This window comes from Eleutherodactylus coqui, chromosome 10 (assembly GCF_035609145.1).
Source record: "Eleutherodactylus coqui strain aEleCoq1 chromosome 10, aEleCoq1.hap1, whole genome shotgun sequence".
In the NCBI taxonomy this organism is placed as follows: Eukaryota; Metazoa; Chordata; class Amphibia; order Anura; family Eleutherodactylidae; genus Eleutherodactylus; species Eleutherodactylus coqui.
Window position 1 is genome coordinate 7,920,768 of NC_089846.1, and position 23,417 is coordinate 7,944,184.

The 23,417-nt window shown below is 44.8% G+C and overlaps 1 protein-coding gene across 1 annotated transcript in view; it reads right to left on the reverse strand.

Moving 5' to 3' along the window:
• Positions 1-710: 710 nt before the first annotated feature.
• The window catches only part of GFI1B (growth factor independent 1B transcriptional repressor), a 28,206-nt gene continuing 5,499 nt past the window's right edge, over positions 711-23,417 (reverse strand). Inside the window, exons 2-7 of the mRNA XM_066580167.1 lie at positions 16,148-16,262; positions 6,791-6,934; positions 6,442-6,710; positions 6,186-6,323; positions 5,874-6,039; positions 711-1,423 (exon numbers count right to left, since the gene is read on the reverse strand). Of these exons, the coding sequence (XP_066436264.1) occupies positions 1,245-1,423; positions 5,874-6,039; positions 6,186-6,323; positions 6,442-6,710; positions 6,791-6,934; positions 16,148-16,259 (1,008 nt within the window). The 5' untranslated portion in view covers positions 16,260-16,262 and the 3' untranslated portion in view covers positions 711-1,244. The remainder of the gene's footprint in view (positions 1,424-5,873; positions 6,040-6,185; positions 6,324-6,441; positions 6,711-6,790; positions 6,935-16,147; positions 16,263-23,417) is intronic.

The following is a 23,417-nucleotide window of genomic DNA, read 5'->3' on the forward strand; positions in this document are numbered from 1 at the left end:
CATAGCTTGTCATGGTCAACACAGTCAAAGGCCTTTTTGGTCCAACCCCCTAAATAGACTTGAGTCTATCTAAATTGCCTGGGGACTGGAAAGTTGGTTGCATACGCTGGCCCTTTATGAGGCAGCCTGGGCACGTGTGCACACCCTTCGGGGCAGTAGTGACAGCCAGAGTGCAGGCAGGAATGATGCAGCATCTGCCTTAGGTGACACGGGCAATAGTGCATTGGCCATAACCGGCAGCAGCAGGAGGTAAGAGCCGCCGCCGTCCATGACCTGTTGTCCATAGGAACCCACCTGCTGCTCCATTAAGTAGGAGAAAGCCCATAAGAACCAATCATATTTCTCCTTTCATTTTGTTAGCAGTGATCTAATTGGATGGCCCTCCTCCTTTGTGTGATAGACAGGCCCCAGCAGCCAATCATATCTCTACTTTCATTTTTGCAGCTGATCTCATTGGTTGTTCTCTTCCACCTGCATTGTGTGGGCAGAGCTTGTAGCTATAGCAACCAATCAGGTTCTCCTTTAATTTTGCTGGTAGTGATCTAATTGGATGTTCTCCTCTATAGTGTGGTGCAGAGCCCATAGCAACCAATCAAATTCCAGCTTTCATTTTTCCCTAAACAGGTTGCAAAATAGCAGCCAACTTACTTGGCTGCCATAGGCGAGCGCGCCATTGTTGTACTTGTGATGGTCCTATGGAGGGCGAGAAGTCTGCTGTGTATAATGTTTTATTCCCTGTAATATGTAGGCTCACTTATTATACATCACTGTTGTAGAAAAGTGCAGAACACCTCGCGTTCAGAAGAAATCAGGCCGTGAAAGATGAAACGCCGCCATAAACATCGACAACTTTTTTCCATCCAGATGCAACATTTTTTAGAAAAAAAAACATTTAAAAAGATTTAATTTAATCTAATTGTGCGAAATAAGTTAATAAAAAGTTTTTGAAACAAAAAACCCCTACTGATACGAGGAGCCTTCTCCCCGCGCCCAAGATAAAAACAGCCACTCGTGGCGTGTGTAATCTGCTATACAGAATCAATGCATTTAGCGGAGGCGCCCATAGCGGAAGTATCTGTTGCTGGGCAGACATCCAAGTTTGGTCATTCATTGTTCATTCGGATGACTGCAAATGTTGTCCACGTGCCGCATCCACGTAAGACACCGGGATTGATGATCATCATCCAGACGACCAATCAGTGTCCAGGTACTGATGGTGGAGTGCCACGATGAACCCCATTCGGTCATTTCAGTCCATGTTGGTTTTCTCTGTGTCTCCTTAAGTCTACTTTGCGCTGGAAGCCTTTACCGCACAGGTCACATGTAAACGGCTTGAAGCCCGTGTGCTTACGGCTGTGCGTGATGAGGTTTGAGCTCTGACTGAAAGCTTTTCCACAAACCTGACACTTGTGAGGCTTCTCTCCTATACACGGGGGGGAGAAAGAAAAAATTTGTATATTAGTTATATTCTTGTACATAGGGGGCAGTATTATAGTAGTTATATTCTTGTACATAGGGGGCAGTATTATAGTAGTTATATTCTTGTACATAGGAGCAGTATTATAGTAGTTATATTCTTGTACATAGGAGGCAGTATTATAGTAGTTATATCCTTATACATAGGGGGGCAGTATTATAGTAGTTATATTCTTGTACATAGGGGGCAGTATTATAGTAGTTATATTCTTGTACATGGGGGCAGTATTATAGTAGTTATATTCTTGTACATAGGGGGCGGTATTATAGTAGTTATATTCTTGTACATAGGGGACAGTATTATAGTAGTTATATTCTTGTACATAGGGGGCAGTATTATAGTAGTTATATTCTTGTACATAGGGGACAGTATTATAGTAGTTATATTCTTGTACATAGGAGGCAGTATTATAGTAGTTATATTCTAGTACATAGTGGGCAGTATTATAGTAGTTATATTCTTGTACATAGGAGGCAGTATTATAGTAGTTATATTCTTGTACATAGGAGGCAGTATTATGGTAGTTATATTCTTGTACATAGGGGGCGGTATTATAGTAGTTATATTCTTGTATATAGGGGACAGTATTATAGTAGTTATATTCTTGTATATAGGGGGCAGTATTATAGTAGTTATATTCTTGTACATAGGGGGCAGTATTATAGTAGTTATATTCTTGTACATAGGAGGCAGCATTATAGTAGTTATATTCTTGTACATAGGAGGCAGTATTATGGTAGTTATATTCTTGTACATAGGGGGCAGTATTATAGTAGTTATATTCTTGTACATAGGAGGCAGTATTATGGTAGTTATATTCTTGTACATAGGGGGCGGTATTATAGTAGTTATGTTCTTGTACATAGGGGCAGTATTATAGTAGTTATATTCTTGTACATAGGGGGCAGTATTATAGTAGTTATATTCTTGTACATAGGGGGTAGTATTATAGTAGTTATATTCTTGTACATAGGGGCAGTATTATAGTAGTTATATTCTTGTACATAGGGGGGCAGTATTATAGTAGTTATATTCTTGTACATAGGAGGCAGTATTATAGTAGTTATATTCTTGTAAATAGGGGGCAGTATTATAGTAGTTATATTCTTGTACATAGGGGGCAGTATTATAGTAGTTATATTCTTGTACATAGGGGGCAGTATTCTAGCAGTTATATTCTTGTACATAGGAGGCAGTATTATAGTAGTTATATTCTTGTACATAGGGGGCAGTATTATAGTAGTTATATTCTTGTACATAGGGGGCAGTATTCTAGTAGTTATATTCTTGTACATAGGGGCAGTATTATAGTAGTTATATTCTTGTACATAGGGGGCAGTATTATAGTAGTTATATTCTTGTACATAGGAGGCAGTATTATAGTAGTTATATTCTTGTACATAGGGGGCAGTATTATAGTAGTTATATTCTTGTACATAGGAGGCAGTATTATAGTAGTTATATTCTTGTACATAGGAGGCAGTATTATAGTAGTTATATTCTTGTACATAGGGAGCAGTATTATAGTAGTTATATTCTTGTACATAGGGGGCAGTATTATAGTAGTTATATTCTTGTACATAGGAGGCAGTATTATAGTAGTTATATTCTTGTACATAGGGGGCAGTATTATAGTAGTTATATTCTTGTACATAGGAGGCAGTATTATAGTAGTTATATTCTTGTACATAGGGGGCACTATTATAGTAGTTATATTCTTGTACATAGGGGGCAGTATTATAGTAGTTATATTCTTGTACATAGGGACAATATCATGGTAGTTATATTCTTGTACATAGGGGGCAGTATTATAGTTGCTATATTCTTGTACATAGTGGGCAGTATTATAGTAGTTATATTCTTGTACATAGGGGGCAGTATTATAGTAGTTATATTCTTGTACTTAGGGGGCAATATTATAGTTGCCATCTTCTTGTACATAGTGGGCAGTATTATAGTAGTTATATTCTTGTACATAGGGGGCAGTATTATAGTAGTTATATTCTTGTACATAGGGGGCAGTATTATAGTTGCTATATTCTTGTACATAGGGGGCAGTATTATAGTTGCTATATTCTTGTACATAGTGGGCAGTATTATAGTAGTTATATTCTTGTACATAGGGGCAGTATTATAGTAGTTATATTCTTGTACATAGGAGGCAGTATTATAGTAGTTATATTCTTGTACATAGTGGGCAGTATTATAGTAGTTATATTCTTGTACATAGGGGGCAGTATTATAGTAGTTATATTCTTGTACTTAGGGGGCAATATTATAGTTGCCATCTTCTTGTACATAGTGGGCAGTATTATAGTAGTTATATTCTTGTACATAGGGGGCAGTATTATAGTAGTTATATTCTTGTACATAGGGGGCAGTATTATAGTTGCTATATTCTTGTACATAGGGGGCAGTATTATAGTTGCTATATTCTTGTACATAGTGGGCAGTATTATAGTAGTTATATTCTTGTACATAGGGGCAGTATTATAGTAGTTATATTCTTGTACATAGGAGGCAGTATTATAGTAGTTATATTCTTGTACATAGGGGGCAGTATTATAGTAGTTATATTCTTGTACATAGGGGGCAGTATTATAGTAGTTATATTCTTGTACTTAGGGGGCAATATTATAGTTGCCATCTTCTTGTACATAGTGGGCAGTATTATAGTAGTTATATTCTTGTACATAGGGGGCAGTATTATAGTAGTTATATTCTTGTACTTAGGGGGCAATATTATAGTTGCCATCTTCTTGTACATAGTGGGCAGTATTATAGTAGTTATATTCTTGTACATAGGGGGCAGTATTATAGTTGCTATATTCTTGTACATAGGGGCAGTATTATAGTTGCTATATTCTTGTACATAGGGGGCAGTATTATAGTTGCTATATTCTTGTACATAGTGGGCAGTATTATAGTAGTTATATTCTTGTACATAGGGGCAGTATTATAGTAGTTATATTCTTGTACATAGGAGGCAGTATTATAGTAGTTATATTCTTGTACATAGGGAGCAGTATTATAGTAGTTATATTCTTGTACATAGGGGGCAGTAATATAGTAGTTATATTCTTGTACATAGGGGGGAGTATTATAGTAGTTATATTCTTGTACATAGGGTGCAGTATTATGGTAGTTATATTCTTGTACATAGGGGGCAGTATTATAGTAGTTATATTCTTGTACATAGGGGGCAGTATTATAGTAGTTATATTCTTGTACATAGTGGGCAGTATTATAGTAGTTATATTCTTGTACATAGGGGGCAGTATTATAGTAGTTATATTCTTGTACATAGGAGCAGTATTATAGTAGTTATATTCTTGTTCATAGGAGCAGTATTATAGTAGTTATATACTTGTACATAGGGAGCAGTATTATAGTAGTTATATACTTGTACATAGGGAGCAGTATTATAGTAGTTATATTCTTGTACATAGGGACAATATCATAGTAGTTATATTCTTGTACATAGGGGGCAGTATTATAGTAGTTATATTCTTGTACATAGGGGAGCAGTATCATAGTAGTTCTATTCTTGTACATAGGGAGCAGTATTATAGTAGTTATATTCTTGTACATGGGGGCAGTATTATAGTAGTTATATTCTTGTACATGGGGGCAGTATTATAGTAGTTATATTCTTGTACATAGGGGGCAGTATTATAGTAGTTATATTCTTGTACATAGGGGGCAGTATTATAGTAGTTATATTCTTGTACATTGGGGGCAGTATTATAGTAGTTATATTCTTGTACATAGGGAGCAGTATTATAGTGGTTATATTCTTGTATATAGGGGGCAGTATTATAGTAGTTATATTCTTGTACATAGGGGGCAGTATTATAGTAGTTATATTCTTGTACATGGGGGCAGTATTATAGTAGTTATATTCTTGTACATAGGGGGCAGTATTATAGTAGTTATATTCTTGTACATAGGGAGCAGTATTATAGTAGTTATATTCTTGTACATAGGAGCAGTATTATAGTAGTTATATTCTTGTACATAGAGGGCAGTATTATAGTAGTTATATTCTTGTACATAGGGGGCAGTATTATAGTAGTTATATTCTTGTACATAGGGAGCAGTATTATAGTAGTTATATTCTTATACATAGGGGGCAGTATTATAGTAGTTATATTCTTGTACATAGGAGGCAATATTATAGTAGTTATATTCTTGTACATAGCGACAATATCGTAGTAGTTATATTCTTGTACATAGGGGGCAGAATTATAGTAGTTATATTCTTGTACATAGGGGGCAGTATTATAGTAGTTATATTCTTGTACATAGGGGCAGTATTATAGTAGTTATATTCTTGTACATAGGGGGCAGTATTATAGTAGTTATATTCTTGTATATAGGAGGTAATGGAACTCACCAGTGTGGATGTATGTATGTTTCTTCATGTCGGACTTTTGATGGAAACGCTTTCCACAGAACTGGCAGGGATAGGGCCGAGTGTCTGAGTGGATGAGCAGGTGGGTGGACAACGTAGAAGATCTCTTAAATGTTTTGCCGCACATTTTGCACTCAAAGCTCCTTTCCTGTCAAATATGAGATGTTTTAATTGACAAATTTCTAGAATTAAAGTCTGTAACATTACATGATGGAGGTTGCAGTGGTTTTATAAGACAGTATCACACAGAATAAGCTGAGATCCAGCAGCTCAGCAGTAGACGAAGGACCTCACCTGTGAGTGGACATTGAGATGTTGCTCCAGACTGACGGCATGGCCAAAGGATTTGCCACAAGTATCACAGACAAAGGGTCGTGTTCCACTATGAGACCTCCGGACGTGAACCTCTAACCCATGAGACGTGGAGAACACCTGGAAGGCAGAAGAGTGAGTCTGGCTTTTAAATAATATAATAGCTCTATGTCCTGTGATGATCCTGCAGCATACCTCCTCCTCCTCTGCTGCCCCCCATTGTTCTCAGACCTCTTACCTTGCTGCACTTGACACAGTGGTAATTGTCCAGAGAAGCGGAGAATCCCAGGCTGTAATTAATGGGGTGATCATAGTCTGACTCCGGCGTTGCAGGGGGACTGCTGTATAACCCTATAGGACTCGGCAACATGGAGGGATGTACGTGGGATGGGACTTGTTTGAAGCTGTAAGCAGAATGTAAGGACCCCCAGGACAGACTCTGCTTGTAGAAGGCAGACAGGGGAAGGGAGGGGTACGTCTTTATGGGGAACATGGATAAAGGAATCCCTGGAAGAAGAAATTAGAACATCTGTTTACTCCTTTGAATATTGATTTATTGAGCTGATGAGTGTTGTAGTCCACATTACCTGGACCTGGGGGTGCAGAAGAGCCTCGACTCAAATAAAGAGGTCTCTCCATGTTATCTTCTGATTGGACGTAAGAGTTCTTGGTCAGGTCTTCGGGGGCGTACTCTTTGAGGGTGCTGATGGACGATTCCCCATCTTTAGGATCTATAAGTGATAAATATGTGAAGCCACAACATAAAAGCAACAATAGGTGCTTGTAGAAAAAGCATAGTAACATTGGGGTCACCTCTCCCACCCTTGGGGTCCCCTCTCCCACCCTACCATATAGGCTTGTGTACGTTTGTGCTGATGATGTGTTTAGGCTCTGTTCCCATTTGTGTCAGAAGCTCTGTTAAAAATCCCAGATGAAATAGTGCAGCATGCTGCATTATTTTGCCCTGGAAAGTGCCGTAGAGCTGCACCGAAGCCGGATGGACCCCATTATAATCAAAGTTTGTTCCTGTCACAGGATGGCTCTGGCATACCATTTTCCTGCTGCCATGATGGCGCAGGAAAACAGAACACCACATTGTGATGTGAAGATACACTATTTTTTTACATTAATGGAGTTCAAGTCCAGAAAATAACATGTAGTGGTTTAAAGGTTCAAAAATAACTTGAAAACATAAAAATATGACATTTTAACCTGAAATGCAATAATAATCAGAATTTATCATTTTAACGTTAGAGCTTTTTTAAGGTAACACATCAAGGACATAAAGCAAATTATGGTTTGAAATTGGATACAAACTATTCCTACAGGTGCCTCAACTTTTGTAGATTACTTTCAAACCCTCCGATTCTATATAAGCAGTGTTGGAACAGGATGGGGACAGTTATGGTCTTTAGGATAGAACACATTGCTATCATAATGGCAAAAAAGGCAATTAACCAAACAAGACAGACAGATGATTATAACTCTTACAAGTGGTGGTCTGTGCTACTGAGAAATTGCCAAGAAAGCCAAGGTGGCCGTCTGTTCAGGTTCCTATACCATCAAAAGACACGAGCAAACTGGAGAAAACTGACAGGAAGAGGTCTAACAGACCAAAGGCCACTACAAAATCAAATAACAAGTCTTTGAAATTCAACAGTTTGTGTGATCGGCGCCTCACAGCACAAAATCCTCAAGCCCCATTTAATGTAGCAAAAAAATCAACAAGTTTCCATTTCAGCTGTGAAGAGAGGTGTCGGGGATCCAACTTGGGATCTCCTGCGCTCTAGTTGGTGGCTCTCCTTATTGAGCCATCTAGCCTTGGACAGTTCCACTGCATGACTCTAGTCTTGTTCCCGTTTCCTGCAGGTTTAGTTCCTGCCTCCCTGTCCTGGCCCTACCCTAACACTAATTGGGATTCCTCTGACTTTCCTTCTGATAATGCTACCCACCTCCTCCATTTGTACTGCAAACAAGACCTCCTGTTGCTGACTCCTGGCTCATCCTTGACTACTCTCTCCAGACCTGTGGCTGCCACACCTAAAGCTCCAACCCAGTGCCTGAAACCACTACAAAAAGACTTCTATCTGCAGATCTCACAGGTAGAGTATCAATAAGAAAGCCACTGCTAAGATTGTAAAAGAAAAAAAGGCTTGCTTGGGCCAAGCAGCACTTCTAGTGGACTACTGAAGAGTAGAAGAAGGTGTTATGGACTGATGAATCAAAATTTGACATCTTTAGTACACCACACAGGTTTTTTTGTATGCTGTCAAGTAGGTGAATCGATGGCTCCTGAGTGTGTGACAACAACTGTCAAACATGGAGGAGAAAGCGTGTTAGTCTGCGTCAACTTGCACAGTGGAACTAGAACACTGGACCAAAAGGGCTACCACAGCATATTGATTCACCATACAATACCCTTTGGTGTACGCCTAGTTGGTCAGAGGTTCATATTGCAGGGAGACAATGAGTCAAAACAAACTCCTAGGTTATGTCAGAACTACATAAGAAGACAAGATGATGATGGTAGGCTTGAAAGAATGGAATGGCCTGCATAGTCTCCAGACCTAAACCCTATTGAGCTTCCTGGGAATGAACTGGAGAGAAGGCTCAAAGCAAAGCAACCTACAACTGCAGCACATTTGTGGGAACTTCTGCAACAATGCTTGGAAGAAATTTCTGAAAAATATCAGAGTGCAATTTTAAAAAGAATGCCTGGTTATATCAGCTAGAGGAGATGACTGGGAAGAGTCAAAAATCTAGATTTAGGCCGAAACCCACGGACGGATCATCGCTGTGGAATTCGTGGTCAGACACCTGCTGCAAATTCCACAGCAATGTCCCTCCATAGACATGCCATGTTAAACGATTCTCCCCTGCCCATGACTCAACTGTGATTTTCCGCTCGCGGGGGAGAATCGCAGCATGTTCTATTTTGTGCGAAAAATTGCACAGACGGCTTCCATTGCAGTTAATGGAAGCTGTCTGTCCCGCGATGCTTCCGTTGTGAGCACTATGGAAGTATCACGAGAATCCGCGTCACCGCCCAGCGCCAGGATGTCATGCACACCAGCTCGCTGTCCGAGACACTCACGGCGGATCTGTGCAGTTGAGTATGTGTCTCTGGGGGGCACCGGGTGTGATTCCGCTGCGAGATTTTGCAGTCGGAATCCGACCCGGCTGTGGGCATGAAGCCTTAATTTGGTGAAACGGTCAATCCATTATTTGTATTCATGTTTACTTGTTTATTTGTTCTCTGATTTCATTTTAAAGCACATTTGAGACATTAAACTGTAAATATGACCAAAAATTGGAAAATCGAGGTTTTCTAAAACTTCTGACAGGTAGTGAGTGCAGCCTCAGTTTGCAGAGAAATATGTGCACTGGATACAACTGTAGCAAACTGTCAGCTGTAAGGAGTATGAGGTATTAGTGTATCTTGTCGCCACCAGGAAGCTAGGGGTTTGACAGGAGAAATGCCCCTCTCACACCCCTACCCCCCGATTGGGTGACTTGTCACAGTGTCTATTGATTGTTGCCCGTCGTGAATGCTTACTGTTAGCCATGTTTTACCTGTTAGCCTCACATTATAAACAGTAAATGCTTCCATGTTACACGTGTTACATGGAAGCATTTACAACAAATAATGTAAGCCTCACAGGTAAAACATGGCTAACAGTAAGCATTCACGGCGGGCAACAATGAGTACACACTGGCGTGGATCTGCTGCCATTGGCATAAAGGATAGAAGCATGACATACCAGCTTCAACAGCTGCCGAAGACACTACAGCAGCAGTGTCAACTGGCACCAGGAGGCAGAACCACCACCTTAGCAGTAGCGTTGCTCCGGACATGTGGAACACCTGCATACAACGCGTGCTGAGTAAAAGAGAAGGAGCGGGAAGCAGAGGCCCAAAGATGCTACCATTGCAGCCGCGAGCAGAGGCACGGGGACAGCACAACAGCAAAGTCCAGCAGTCCCTGTGGTGAAGATGGAAACGGAGGAGAGATTTCCCATGATGTTTGAATTCTGGATGTGAGAGAGCATTTGTAAGTAATTCTTCAGACAAGGCCAGTGCAGAGGTACTAATCAGTTCTCTGACTGTCTAATTTTCCTATGCGTCCGTCCAGTGGCAGGATCACCGCGTAGAGGTACACCCTTTACTGTCACACCCACGCGTCTCGGGGTGGAGGTACTGCAAGAAAATAGTCTTTATTACGTTTGAAAGTCATTTGCTTACACTGTAAAATCTCTGCTTGATCTGCCTTGTATAATCTGTGGAAGTTCGCAAGTAAAAGTTTATGCCGGGCCGTAACCGTTCCTAGGGACCCGTGGTACTCAAGGACTGTTCCTGTCTGTAATTATTCTCTGCCGAAGTTCATTTCGGTGTGTAGGAACGGTGGCATCACCCGTGACAACTGCAACGCCTGTTATCCTGATAGAGGGCATTCCCTATCCTAGGGGTGTTCCTGTGGCCTGCAGTGATACTCTGGCCTTGGCTGCGTGTGTCCCTCTGGGAAAGGAGTTTGGTAAGTGCCGCCATGACAAGCCATCACGGTACCCTCCCAGCTACCCAGGTATGTCAGGTATCCGGGGTATCCCTATGGCTTACAGTCCGTCCCCTGGTGCAGCGCAGGATCCGGGCGTACTCGCTGTGCGCTGCATGTGGTGACGCAATGTGTGTGACAGAAACCACAATGTTTGCACAGACGCCGAGCCAATTTATGCATGTTTGAAAATCCGGCTTTGATTGAATTGAGAAAACATATCCTAGCGGTACATCCTTGTCAGACACAACGAAGAGCACAGACAGCTGGCGTATCTAAGCCTACCATGTGTGATACTGTCTGACAATACAGTGTATCTAAGCCATGTATCTAACAGTGCCATGCCTGATACTTTCCACTGTGTTGTGTATCTAAGCCTATCATGTGACATTGTATGCTGAGATACTATATCTAAGCTTAGAATGTGTGAAACTGTCTGCTGACGTAGCCTAGCTAACCCTTTCAAGTATGATAGTATGAGTTTGTGTATCTAATCTTATCATGTGAGATACTGCCTGCTAACATTATGTAGCTAAGCCTAGCATGTGTGAAATTGTCTGCTAAGACAGTGTATCTAATCCTATTATGTGTGATACTGCCTGCTGAACCGCTGTATCTAATCCTACCATGTGTGATACTGTCTGCAGAGCTGCTGTATCTAATCCTATTATGTGTGATACTGCCTGCTGAGCCGCTGTATCTAATTCTACCATGTGTGTTGCTGTCTGTGAAACAATGTATCTAAGCCTATTATGGGTAACAGTGTCTGCTGAGCTATGTATCTAAAGCTGACATGCCTCATACTTTCTACTGTGCTGTGTATCTAAACTTAGCATGTGTGATACCGAATGCAGAGGTACTGTAGCTAAGCTTATGATGTGTGATACTGTCTGCTGAGTTAGTGTAGCTAAACTTTTCATGTATGATAAATTGTGCTGAGATGTGTATCTAAGCCTATCATGTGTAATATTGTCTGCTGAGGCATGTATCTCAACCTGTTATGTATGATACTTTTTGCTGAGTCTTGTATCTAAGTCTTTTATGTGTTATGCTGTCTACTGAGCCATTGTATCTAAGCCTATTTTGAGTTATGCTATCTGCTGAATTGGGGTATCTAAGCTTATCAAGTGTGATACTGTCTGCTGACCTATGTATCTAATCTTATCATGTGTGATACTGTTGGCTGAGCTGTGTATCTAATCTTATCAAGTGTGATACTGTCTGCTGAGCCGTGTATCCAAACCTATCATATGTGATACAGCCTGCTCAACCATGTATCTAAGCTCAGCATAAAAGTTGTGCCCAATATCAGAATAGGGACATTTAAAAACATCTGGGTAGGACATAGCTTAGATACCCGATACACTGCTGATTATCGTGATACGATGGCGTACAGATTGTCTGTAACTGTTTCCCTCTTTCTGCAGAACTGGGACAGAAGTGCGGCTTCTCGGGAAACAGTTACGCGGCTCGCAGATTAGACAGAAACGGACACAATGGGATTTGAATAGCATAATTTGAATGTTGCCGGAGGGCGCAGGATAACCGCCGGCGTCATCAGGCGGGGTGAGTCAGGCACCTCGCAGCACAGCAGGTTTTACTTCAGGACTAGGTTATACTGTGTATATATCATCATACAGACCCTGAGAAGCTGAGGGTAGGGGGAGCCTCACCAACAGCCCCCACCATCAGCACTGGACGCTCCACAATCAGCGCACTCCTCTCCTGAAATACTCTGTGCTGCGGGGCACCCTACTGCATTCACTGCAGCCCCCCATATTGTCTGCCCACTCCTCTCCTGAAATACTCTGTGCTGCTGGGCACCCTGCTGCATTCACTGCAGCCCCCCATAATGTCTGCTGACTCCTCTCTTAAAATACTCTGTGCTGCTGGGCACCCTGCTGCATTCACTGCAGCCCCCCATAATGTCTGCCCACTCCTGTCCTGAAATACTCTGTGCTGCTGGGGACCCTGCTGCATTCACTGCAGCCCCCCGTAATGTCTGCCCACTCCTCTCCTAAAATACTCTGTGCTGCTGGGCACCCTGCTGCATTCACTGCAGCCCCTCCATAATGTCTGCCCACTCCTCTCCTGAAATACTCTGTGCTGCTGGGCACCCTGCTGCATTCACTGCAGCCCCCCCATAATGTCTGCACACTCCTCTCCTAAAATACTCTGTGCTGCTGGGCACCCTGCTGCATTCACTGCAGCCCCCATAATGTCTGCCCACTCCTCTCCTGAAATGCTCTGTGCTGCTGGGCACCCTGCTGCATTCACTGCAGCCCCCCATAAAGTCTGCACACTCCTCTCCTGAAATACTCTGTGCTGCTGGGCACCCTGCTGCATTCACTGCAGCCCCCCATAATGTCTGCCCACTCCTCTCCTGAAATACTCTGTGCTGCTGGGCACCCTGCTGCATTCACTGCAGCCCCCCCATAATGTCTGCACACTCCTCTCCTGAAATACTCTGTGCTGCTGTGAATATAGGCATGAAAGATGTAACAAAAAGTATTTAAAGGGTGGCAACATATAACCCAATAGATGAAGAGTTACTTTGGGACTCTAATATTGTTGCTCTCTGTATGTGATCAGCGGGGTCCGCATTGCCGGACCCCAGATGGGGCACTGTGCTCTAGTGAGGGACGTATCCCCTTCACAGTTTGCAGAGCACAGCGCCGTATATCCGCTTGTGGATGTGCCTGGTAAGTAACTGGGACTCGACCGCACTGAGCTGCAGTTCCAGCCACAGCCACCACTATGGCGATGGCAATGAAGGGGGCACAACACTCGGCGCAGCACCCTCTGCAGTTTGCTGATCAGCGGGGGTCTCGGAGGTCAGACTATATGGAGGGACGCGCCATTTCTTCTCAGCTCAGAGCTGTTAAATTGCTAACGTGTTCTATAAACAGGGAAGTAATTAAACCACGTTTATAAATCACATTATGGACAATGTTTCGGAAGAGGAAACGGAATTGGATTTATTTCCCTGTTTATACAGAGCTGATTGTCACACAACGTGCTGCTCAGACAGACAACAACATGGATTGGAAGAGTCTCTGCTTGTTGTCAGTGAATTGGAACAAACTGTACAGACCCAATATTTCTGACAGCAGAGGGTTTGTTACAATTGTATCCAGTCTAGACAATCCTCAGTGCTCCAGACTCATACATGTGACCGCAGCGCTCTGTTCACACCTGCGCCAGAGGAAATAGTGCGGCGCGCTGTGCTATTCCATGCTGAAAAGTGCGAGAGTGCTGGGCGGACGCCGGACGGGCCCTATTATAATCAACAGGTAGATCTGTGCCACTTGTTTCCATCCATGCAGGGGCGCCTCTATGATGAGGTGACCCAAGACCGCTGCCTCAGGTGGCAGTCTGCAGGACCTCGGTGGTGGCAGCAGTCCTCCCCAGTCATCTTAATGGCCAGTAAAAGACAGTTGTTAGCCGTGAGCCGCGGGCCGCAGTCCTACAAGCATTTCACTCAGTCCACAACTAGAGTCCAGCGGCATCTGCTGCTGAGTAGTCTGTACCCCTGACTTGCTCATTGGTGGGGGGTTCACCGCTGATCTTCAGAATGGGACTCCCATGTCCCATTCTACCTGTCACTGTAGGGCTGCTTCCCACCCCATAGCGATGTCACTATGAATGATGCGCTGGCCCAAGTGGGTGCCGCTCCGCTATCCCCACAGCCCCACTGAAATTCAATTGAGCGCTAGCGTACTTGTGTGACCAGCGCTCCATTCAGTCTCCTCCTCACTCCAGCGGAGGGGATGCAGTAATCCCGCAGTGGGACAAAGGACCCGATCTCGAGATCGGTGGGGGTCTCAGCAGTGAGCCCTCCAGAGATCAGCAAGTTATCAACTATGCTATGGATATCCTATGGATAGGGCATAACATGCAATCTTGATAGAACCCCTTTAAGGGGCACTACTATAGAACTGAAGCATTAAGAGGGCAATATAAGGGAAAACTAAGGAGTGCCAGTATTGAGTGGGGAGGGTTGTTTCTTTCAAAGGGGCGCTACTACTTTTTAAGGGGGCACTTGGACATAATTACTGTCAACGGGAAATTATTACTTTCTGGGGGGCATTATTACTTTGTAAGGGGGAATTACAGTGGGTATAATTACAATGTGGGGGCAAGAGGTTGACAAGAGCAATATTACTGCTTGGGGTACAAGAGATGGCACTTTCACTGTGTGGTGCATTATTAACCTCTGGGGCACGATATGGGGCACTATTGTTTGCAGGGTATGTGGGTACTATGTTTTAGGAGGCAACGATAGTTATAACAATATTATATTTAAAGTACAGTATTTGGGGGAACCATACTACACAGCAGGCACAGTAACAGGGGCAGATGGCACAGTATTGGGGGTATCAGCAGGATGGGGAGTTGGTGTAGATTGGGGAAAGGTAGGAAGGGTGCTGGAAAAGCCAGGGGCTAAAAATGTATATGCTGCACACTTCGCAGACAAAAGTTGTGACTTGAAGAAGTTGTCATCACGGTCTGGGCCGGAAGGAAAAGACCAGAAAATTGAATGATACCAGTCAGAGGGGCATTACCTGTGCTCACTATAATTCTGCAGAGCGGCTGTGTACAACTGGTATCTAGCACTATATGGTAGTGTGACATGTGCCTTGGGACTTGTGCCAGCCATCTTTTAAGAAATCAGCTCATTAATGCGAACATAAAAATGCTCGATGGCTGCACATCTCCTCATATAAAGAAGTGATCAGCCAACCACAGATCGATCGTCACCATATAGCTGAGAATCTACCCATGTAGACAAAAGGAAAGAGCACAGACCGACATGATCATTGTCGTCCGTCAGTACTTGTTATATAAGCTCAGTACATAAATACAGCCCCAGAACCAAGCTCAGTACATAGATACAGCTCCAGAAACAAGCTCAGTACATAGATACAACTCCAGAAACAAGCTCAGTACATAGATACAGCTCCAGAAACAAGCTCATAACCTAAATACAGCCTCAGAATCACGCACAAACAGCACAAACCAACCCTAGTACATAGATACAATACCAGAACCAAGCTCATTATATACAGTAGCAGACATAAACGATTGTTTTGTAGGTCAGCCAATGGGTTGACTGTGGTGCCTTGAAACATCAGAGGGGAGGAGACAGGGCTAGGAGGAGGAATAATGTAGCTTCACAAAATGCATAGAGGAAGAAGATCAACTGGCTGTGCGGACCTGGGACGGGTGATTGCCCACCAGCCTACATCTACCTGGTGCCCCCCTACAACCTGGTGGCCGTCACCTTCTGCAGCCGCATAGGTTACACATAGCTAAGGCCAGCCATTGGTCTGTACATCACTGGTGCCAATGCCAGGGCTCAGCCCACATGGTTGGTTGTGAGCGTGTTACCTACCATGACGTAATACTGTGACGGGATCCTCCTCAGGCCGACCTGCATCTTCCAAGCAGCGATATTGATGGTAACTGTGAGTTTTCTTGCTTTTCACCAAAAAGGAACGCGGCATTTCCTGAAAAGGAAGAAAATTATAACTACCGACAGAAGAATACAGACGAACATCAGGGGGCCCATGGCGGGCGTCATTGTATATATATATATATATATTGTTTTCCTAATTTTATTTCTTACAAAAGAATGGCAGTATGCAGCTATTTTTGATGTTGCCTATTAAGCCTTTCTGTGGCAGGGCTTAATAGGCCTCTATATGTGGCAGCCATGGGGGCTCTTCTGTAGGCTCCAGGCTGCTACACTAGCCCATCTTCACCCTCTTATCGTGCTGCGGGGTTGCCAATGTGGTGCATGAAGGGGTCCCATCTTCCACTGGCTGTTTAGATGTATGATACACTTTGACCACGGCACCTAACCAGTTAATCATGGCAGTTACCGGTGGCTGTCAGCTTTCAGAAACAAAGAATAGCTGCCGGGTATGACGTGGACTCGGCTCCCAAGCCCGCTCCATACACACTTCAGAACCGCTGGATGCTTATAGTCCTTCGATGGTCACAGAGTGGTTAATAAAGTTACCAAACAGTAAGCGGAGGATGTCTCTGCTTCGACCTGAGTACCCAATAAAGCCTGCGGCCGGGCGTTCAGTTGGCGACACCTGGTCTCCAAGGTCCCACCCTATTACCTGCTAAGATCCAGAGCCGCGGAGCTGGGCTGATGAGGTGGATGAGGCCTACCCCCGGGACGTCTCGGCTCTACACCCCGCCGTGGGGCTTCTCCCGGCCCCGGGCTTCTCAGGTTGGTAAGCATACAAGAGATGAACCAGGATGGCAAACAATGAAGAGATGAACAAGTCATGCCCTTCGTTTCTGCAGGGGATGGGGGTGCTAAAGCTTCCTGCTCCATCCTGGGGCGCTGCGCTCTAACAAACAACCTCCAGAAGAGCCCAGTTTTTTCCACCGGCCGCGCGTTCATATCTGGTTGTGGGGAGACCGGGGCAATAAGGGTCTCCTCTATGTAGAACCCTCTGTAAGTCACGCTACGTGTTATCGCTGTGCAGCCGGTGGTGAGCCGGCCGATCCCCGCGTATGGCAGCGATATTGTACTGCGCATGGCTGCATATCTCACGTACGCCTTTATGGGAGGTCTTCTTGTTTTTTTTATAATAATCTTAATAATAATAATCTTTATCTGTATAGCGCCATCATATTCCGCAGCGCTTACATAGACGGGGGATACAGAAAGACAAAGTACAAACATTACAGAACCACGGGTACATAGTAATCAGTGGATGGAAACAATAGGGGTGCGGGTCCTGCTCCAACGAGCTTACATACTACAAGTAATGGGGTGATACAGAAGGTAAAGGGGCTGGAGATGTGCACGGTATGGCGAGGTGGAGATGTGCACTGTATGGCGAGGTGGAGAGTGAGGGGTGATATACACATAGAGAATGGTCATACATTTGGACGTGTGACGGCAGAATCGGTATGACTGCAGGGGCGGTTTATGATGGCTAGCAGGGATTGCAGTCGGTAGGTCAGGGACCATGTTATCAGGCGGAGTACAGAGGGGTTTGTTTAGGGAATGCGGTATGCCTCCCTGAAGAGGTGCGTTTTTAGAGCACGCCTGAAGTTCTGTGAGTCCTAGATTGCCCGGGTAGCCTTTGGTAGTGCGTTCCAGAGGACCGGTGCTGCTCTGGAGAAGTCTTGGAGGCGGGAATGAGATGTTCGAATTAAATGGCCGCTCAGTCTGGTTTCGTTAGCAGAGCGGAGAGCCCGGGCTGGGTGATGGATTGAGATGAGGGAGGCGATGTAGGGGGGCGCTGCACTGTGGATGAAGGATACAATATAGGGGGCGCTGTGCTGTGGAGGGCTTTGTGGGTGAAGGCAGTGAGTTTAAATTGAATTCCGTATTTAACGGGCAGCCAGTGCAGTGACCGGCACAGGGCAGAGGCGTCCGAGTAGCGGCTGGACAGGAAGATGAGCCTGGCTGCCGCATTCAGGATGGATTGGAGGGGGTAGAGTCTGGTGCAGGGGAGGCTGATCAGCAACGGGTTGCAATAATCGAGCCGAGAGTGGATGAGGGCAACAGTAAGCGTTTATAACGTCTCCACAGTGAGAAAAGAGCGGATTCTTGCGATGTTCTTGAGGTGCAGCTGACATGTTCGGGCCAGAGATTGGACATAGGGGGTAAATGATAGATCAGAGTCAAATATGACCCCAAGGCAGCGGGCATGCTGGGAGTTATGGTGACACACACTGAGATGGAGATGTCAGGATGAGGGCGGTTAGTGGAGGGTGGAAATACCAGCAGGTCAGTTTTAGAGAGGTTTAGTTTTAGGTAGAGAGAGGACATGGTGTTAGAGACAGCGGACAGACAGTCGGTGATGTTTTGGAGTAAAGGTGCAGAGATGTCACGGGAAGAGGTGTATAGCTGGGTGTCGTCAGCATACAGGGGGTATTGGAGGCCAAATCTCTTAATGGATTGTCCAATAGGGGGTGTGTAGATGGAGACAAGAAGGGGGCCGAGGACAGAGCCCTGGGGGACCCCAACAGCAAGGGTAAGAGGAGGGGAGGTAGAGCCAGCAAGGGAGACACTGAAAGAGCGGTCAGATAGGTAAGAGGAGAACCAGGAGAGAGCAATGTCCTTTAGGCTGATGGAGCGAAGCATACTGAGGAGGAGTTTGTGGTCCACAGTGTCAAATGCTGAGAGGTCAAGGGGGATCAGTAGGGAGTAGTCGCCCCTCGATTTGGCTGTCAGGAGGTTATTGGATACCCTTGTTAGGGCAGTTTCTGTCGAGTGTTGTTTTTTTTTTGCTTCATTTCCCACGCTATCACTTCGCATATATACGCCCCCATATACAGAATGTAATTGCATATGGCCGGCATTGATTATGTGCCCATAGAGAACAATGGGTTCTCTCGTGCATACTACGTGCCAGAATAGAACATGATGCGTTCTTCTTTGCGCCCGCGTATTACGTAATGCTTACAAGAAAATGTGATCGGAACTGCGTAAGGCAATGTATGTGATTGCCTACGAATTGCTGCGTATCACACATGTGATCTTACGTTCTTGTGGGCCCGGCCCATCATACCAATGTCAGTCTGCAGCCAGTGTTATAAAGCCACGTGTATAAGAGTAATTCACAACCAAAACACTAATTCAACAATAAATGAAATGAAGTCTAATTTTTCGTTCCGGTGAACGTTACTGCAATCTGCACGCTTCAAGTCTGCAATAAATCACAAGTGCACAAGTCACAAACACACAGACTGCGGGCGTCGCTTCAGGGAAGTGTCTACGGATTTGCATGCAGAGTAGAAAGCTGATCCCCCCGAGGCCATAATACAGCAAGTACTTCTAATCCTCTGTGTGGAGTTCTGTCTGTAGTTTCCAAGATCCCAAACAAGATAAGATTAAATTTACACGGGCCCTAAATATGCCGATCAGCCATGACAAACTCGACACCATAATAATATTCTCAAAAGTAATAGTGCCCCCAGTAGTGGTTCCAATAGTAATAGTGCCCTCAGTAGTGGTTCCAATAGTAATAGTGCCCCCAGTAGTGCCTCCAATAGTAATAGTGCCCCCCTTAGTGGCTCCAATAGTAATAGTGCCCTCAGTAGTGCCTCCAATAGTAATAGTGCCCCCATTAGTGGCTCCAATAGTAATAGTGCCCCTATTAGTGGCTCCAATAGTAATAGTGCCCCCAGTAGTGCCTCCAATAGTAATAGTGCCCCCCTTAGTGGCTCCAATAGTAATAGTGCCCTCAGTAGTGCCTCCAATAGTAATAGTGCCCCCAGTAGTGGTTCCAATAGTAATAGTGCCCCCAGTAGTGCCTCCAATAGTAATAGTGCCCCCTTAGTGGCTCTAATAGTAATAGTGCCCTCATTAGTGGTTCCAATAGTAATAGTGCCCCCAGTAGTGGTTCCAATAGTAATAGTGCCCCCAGTAGTGCCTCCAATAGTAATAGTGCCCCCCTTAGTGGCTCCAATAGTAATAGTGCCCTCAGTAGTGGTTCCAATAGTAATAGTGCCCCCAGTAGTGCCTCCAATAGTAATAGTGCCCCCATTAGTGGCTCCAATAGTAATAGTGCCCCCATTAGTGGCTCCAATAGTAATAGTGCCCCCAGTAGTGCCTCCAATAGTAATAGTGCCCCCCTTAGTGGCTCCAATAGTAATAGTGCCCTCAGTAGTGCCTCCAATAGTAATAGTGCCCACAGTAGTGGTTCCAATAGTAATAGTGCCCCCAGTAGTGCCTCCAATAGTAATAGTGCCCCCATTAGTGGCTCCAATAGTAATAGTGCCCCCATTAGGGGTTCCACTAGTAAAAGTGCCCCCATTAAGGGTTCCAATAGTAATAGTGCCCCCAATAGGGGTTCCAATAGTAATAGTGCCCCCATTAGGGCTTCCAATAGTAATAGTGCCCCCAGTAGTGCCTCCAATAGTAATAGTGTCCCCAGTAGTGCCTCCAATAATAATAGTGCCCCCAGTAGTGGTTCCAATAGTAATAGTGCCCCCATTAATGGTTCCAATAGTAATAGTGCCCCCATTAGGGGTTCCAAGAGTAATAGTGCCCCCAGTAGTGCCTCCAATAGTAATAGTGTCCCCAGTAGTGCCTCCAATAATAATAGTGCCCCCAGTAGTGGTTCCAATAGTAATAGTGCCCCCATTAATGGTTCCAATAGTAATAGTGACCCCCTTAGTGGCTCTAATAGTAATAGTGCCCCCATTAGTGGTTCCAATAGTAATTGTGCCCCCATTAATGGTTCCAATAGTAATAGTGACCCCCTTAGTGGCCCTAATAGTAATAGTGCCCCCATTAGTGGTTCCAATAGTAATTGTGCCCCCATTAATGGTTCCAATAGTAATAGTGACCCCCTTAGTGGCTCTAATAGTAATAGTGCCCCCATTAGTGGTTCCAATAGTAATAGTGCCCTAATTAGTGGTTCCAATAGTAATAGTGCCCTAATTAGTGGTTCCAATAGTAATAGTGCATCCAGGAGTGGCCTCATTAGTAATTGTGAACCCCCCATAGTGGCCCCCAGAAGTAATAGTGACCTCTCTTTGTGCCATCCTGAACTTCTCAGAAGGCAGCGACCCCACATTATCAAGTATCTTTCTCTCCTGTCCAACTGATAAAAAATAAACACTGACATCGGCCTTTCGACTTAATTACCGGTAGAGTTACCAGCCAGGTGATGGCCCTACCTAAGCCCCATGACTCTGCTGCCGGTCACTGTTTGTCCTTCCTTGGAGCTCTTTTGGTGGGTACGGACCACTGCATACTGGGAACGCCTCAGAAGACCGGCCGTCCTGGAGATTGTCTGACGCCGTTGTCATCTCTTTTTTGTCAAGAGATATAATCAATGTTATTCACCGGGCTTTAACATTATGGCGGATGGGTGTATATGGTTGCTGACAAGTATGGAGAACGTATCAGGCCATATTACCCAGTGAAGGGTGTCTATACCCCCCAAAAGGGAACTCCCATCAGAGTCAACATGTCCCTTTAAAAAGCAAGGTTGGGGTAGTTTACCTCCAAGAGTGAGTCCATGACACGTCTCTCTACAGGTAGGAGGCTTCATCGCTGCCAACCTGGTGCCATGAAATTCCCTAACTTACTTCTGCTCCCTTTGTTCGGGCAAGAAGGGAGAGCTGCTGCAGGAATCAGATTCCCTCTGACAACTCTCCCTGGCACAGTCCACATAATATAGAGGTTTTTGCAGTTTGTAAAAGGTGACGCACTCTGACAGTGCTGGGAAGTTGATTTCCCTGCAGCAGTTCTTCCCTTTTACACAAATTACACCCTGCTGATAAGGCGATTCTCTAAGGGACCGTTCACACGGGACGGAATTAATCCACCTGGACATTTATACATTATAATGTTATCCCAGTGGGGCTTGAATTACGCATCTCGTCAAATCTGCGCGTCTTTACATCAAAAGATCACATTCTGGTGCAAAAAAACTTCCTGCTGCAGGATCTCCAGGGTTAAAAAAAAAACATGGCTGCTTTCTTCCAAACACAGCGCCACCCTCGTCCACAGGGTTATATCTGGTATTGCAGCTCAGCTTTCATTCACTTCATATGAGCTGCAATACCGCACACAACACTATGAACAAGGGTGGCGCTGTGTTTGGAAGAAAGCAGCCATGTTTTTCCCTTACCCTGGACAATCCCTTTAAGGACGTCTTGTGGAATTGTTGTTGTGGATTTCCAACAAACAGGAGATTTCGCTATTAAAGTCTGAGAGAAAAAAAAACAAGATTCTTGCAAAGCGTTCCGTAGAATCTGCACTTTTTCACAAAATCCACAAAAGTGGTGCGTCCTGCGACTTATTCCCCCCCGTGTTTAGGGCTCCTGCACACAGGCAGATTTGATTTTTGGAATCCAGGGCCTGTGCCCCCCCCCCCCCCCTCCTATAGCCTCCTATGGGGAACCGCTTGTGGCAGAAAAATCGCAGCATGCTCCACTTCTGTGAGGTTTCCACCTGGAGGGATTCCATTGAAGTCAATGTAAGCCGTCCGTTCCACGGGCCTTCTGCCATCATCATTGCAGAAAGGTCGTGAGATCTGCGTCACCGTATAGCGACGGCGCGGCATAATCTGTACTGCACATGTGCGGCGGCCGATGTACAGATAAAGAAGAATCCAGACGGGTAAGCGGGGCCACCGGGCGGGCACAGGGTCGGATCCAGCAAGTTGTGTGCAGGAGGCCTTAAGGTCCCTTTGGAAACTGCCTTAAGGGACTTTTCACACGGGACGGAATTACAACTACTCACCCAAATCCGCAGCCGGGGAATTTCATGCCGAATTCTGCATTTCTAACTGCGGATTTTGATGCAGAATTACCTGCGGTTCGCGGTGCGTCATGTAACCTATGTATTTCGTCCCATGTGAAAGCTCCCTTAGGCTGGGTTTTCACTGGGCGTATTCCCAGCGGAAAGCTCGCGGTTTGGCCGCAGCGAAAAACCGCAAGATTTCTGCCATGAAAGCTCTGCTTCAAAACCCGCGTCTAAGTTTTGGAGCGGCTCTGCTGCAAGCTTTTCCGTTGCGGCCGGTGCTCCATAGAGGAGAGCGCCGTACGCAATGCAAAATTAAAAAAAAAACGGACATGCTGCAGCCAGCGAATCCGTGCCGCAGCGCTGGCTTATGCCGTGACGGATGCGCCGTCCCATGTGGACGAGAATTCTGAGAGATCTTGTCCACACG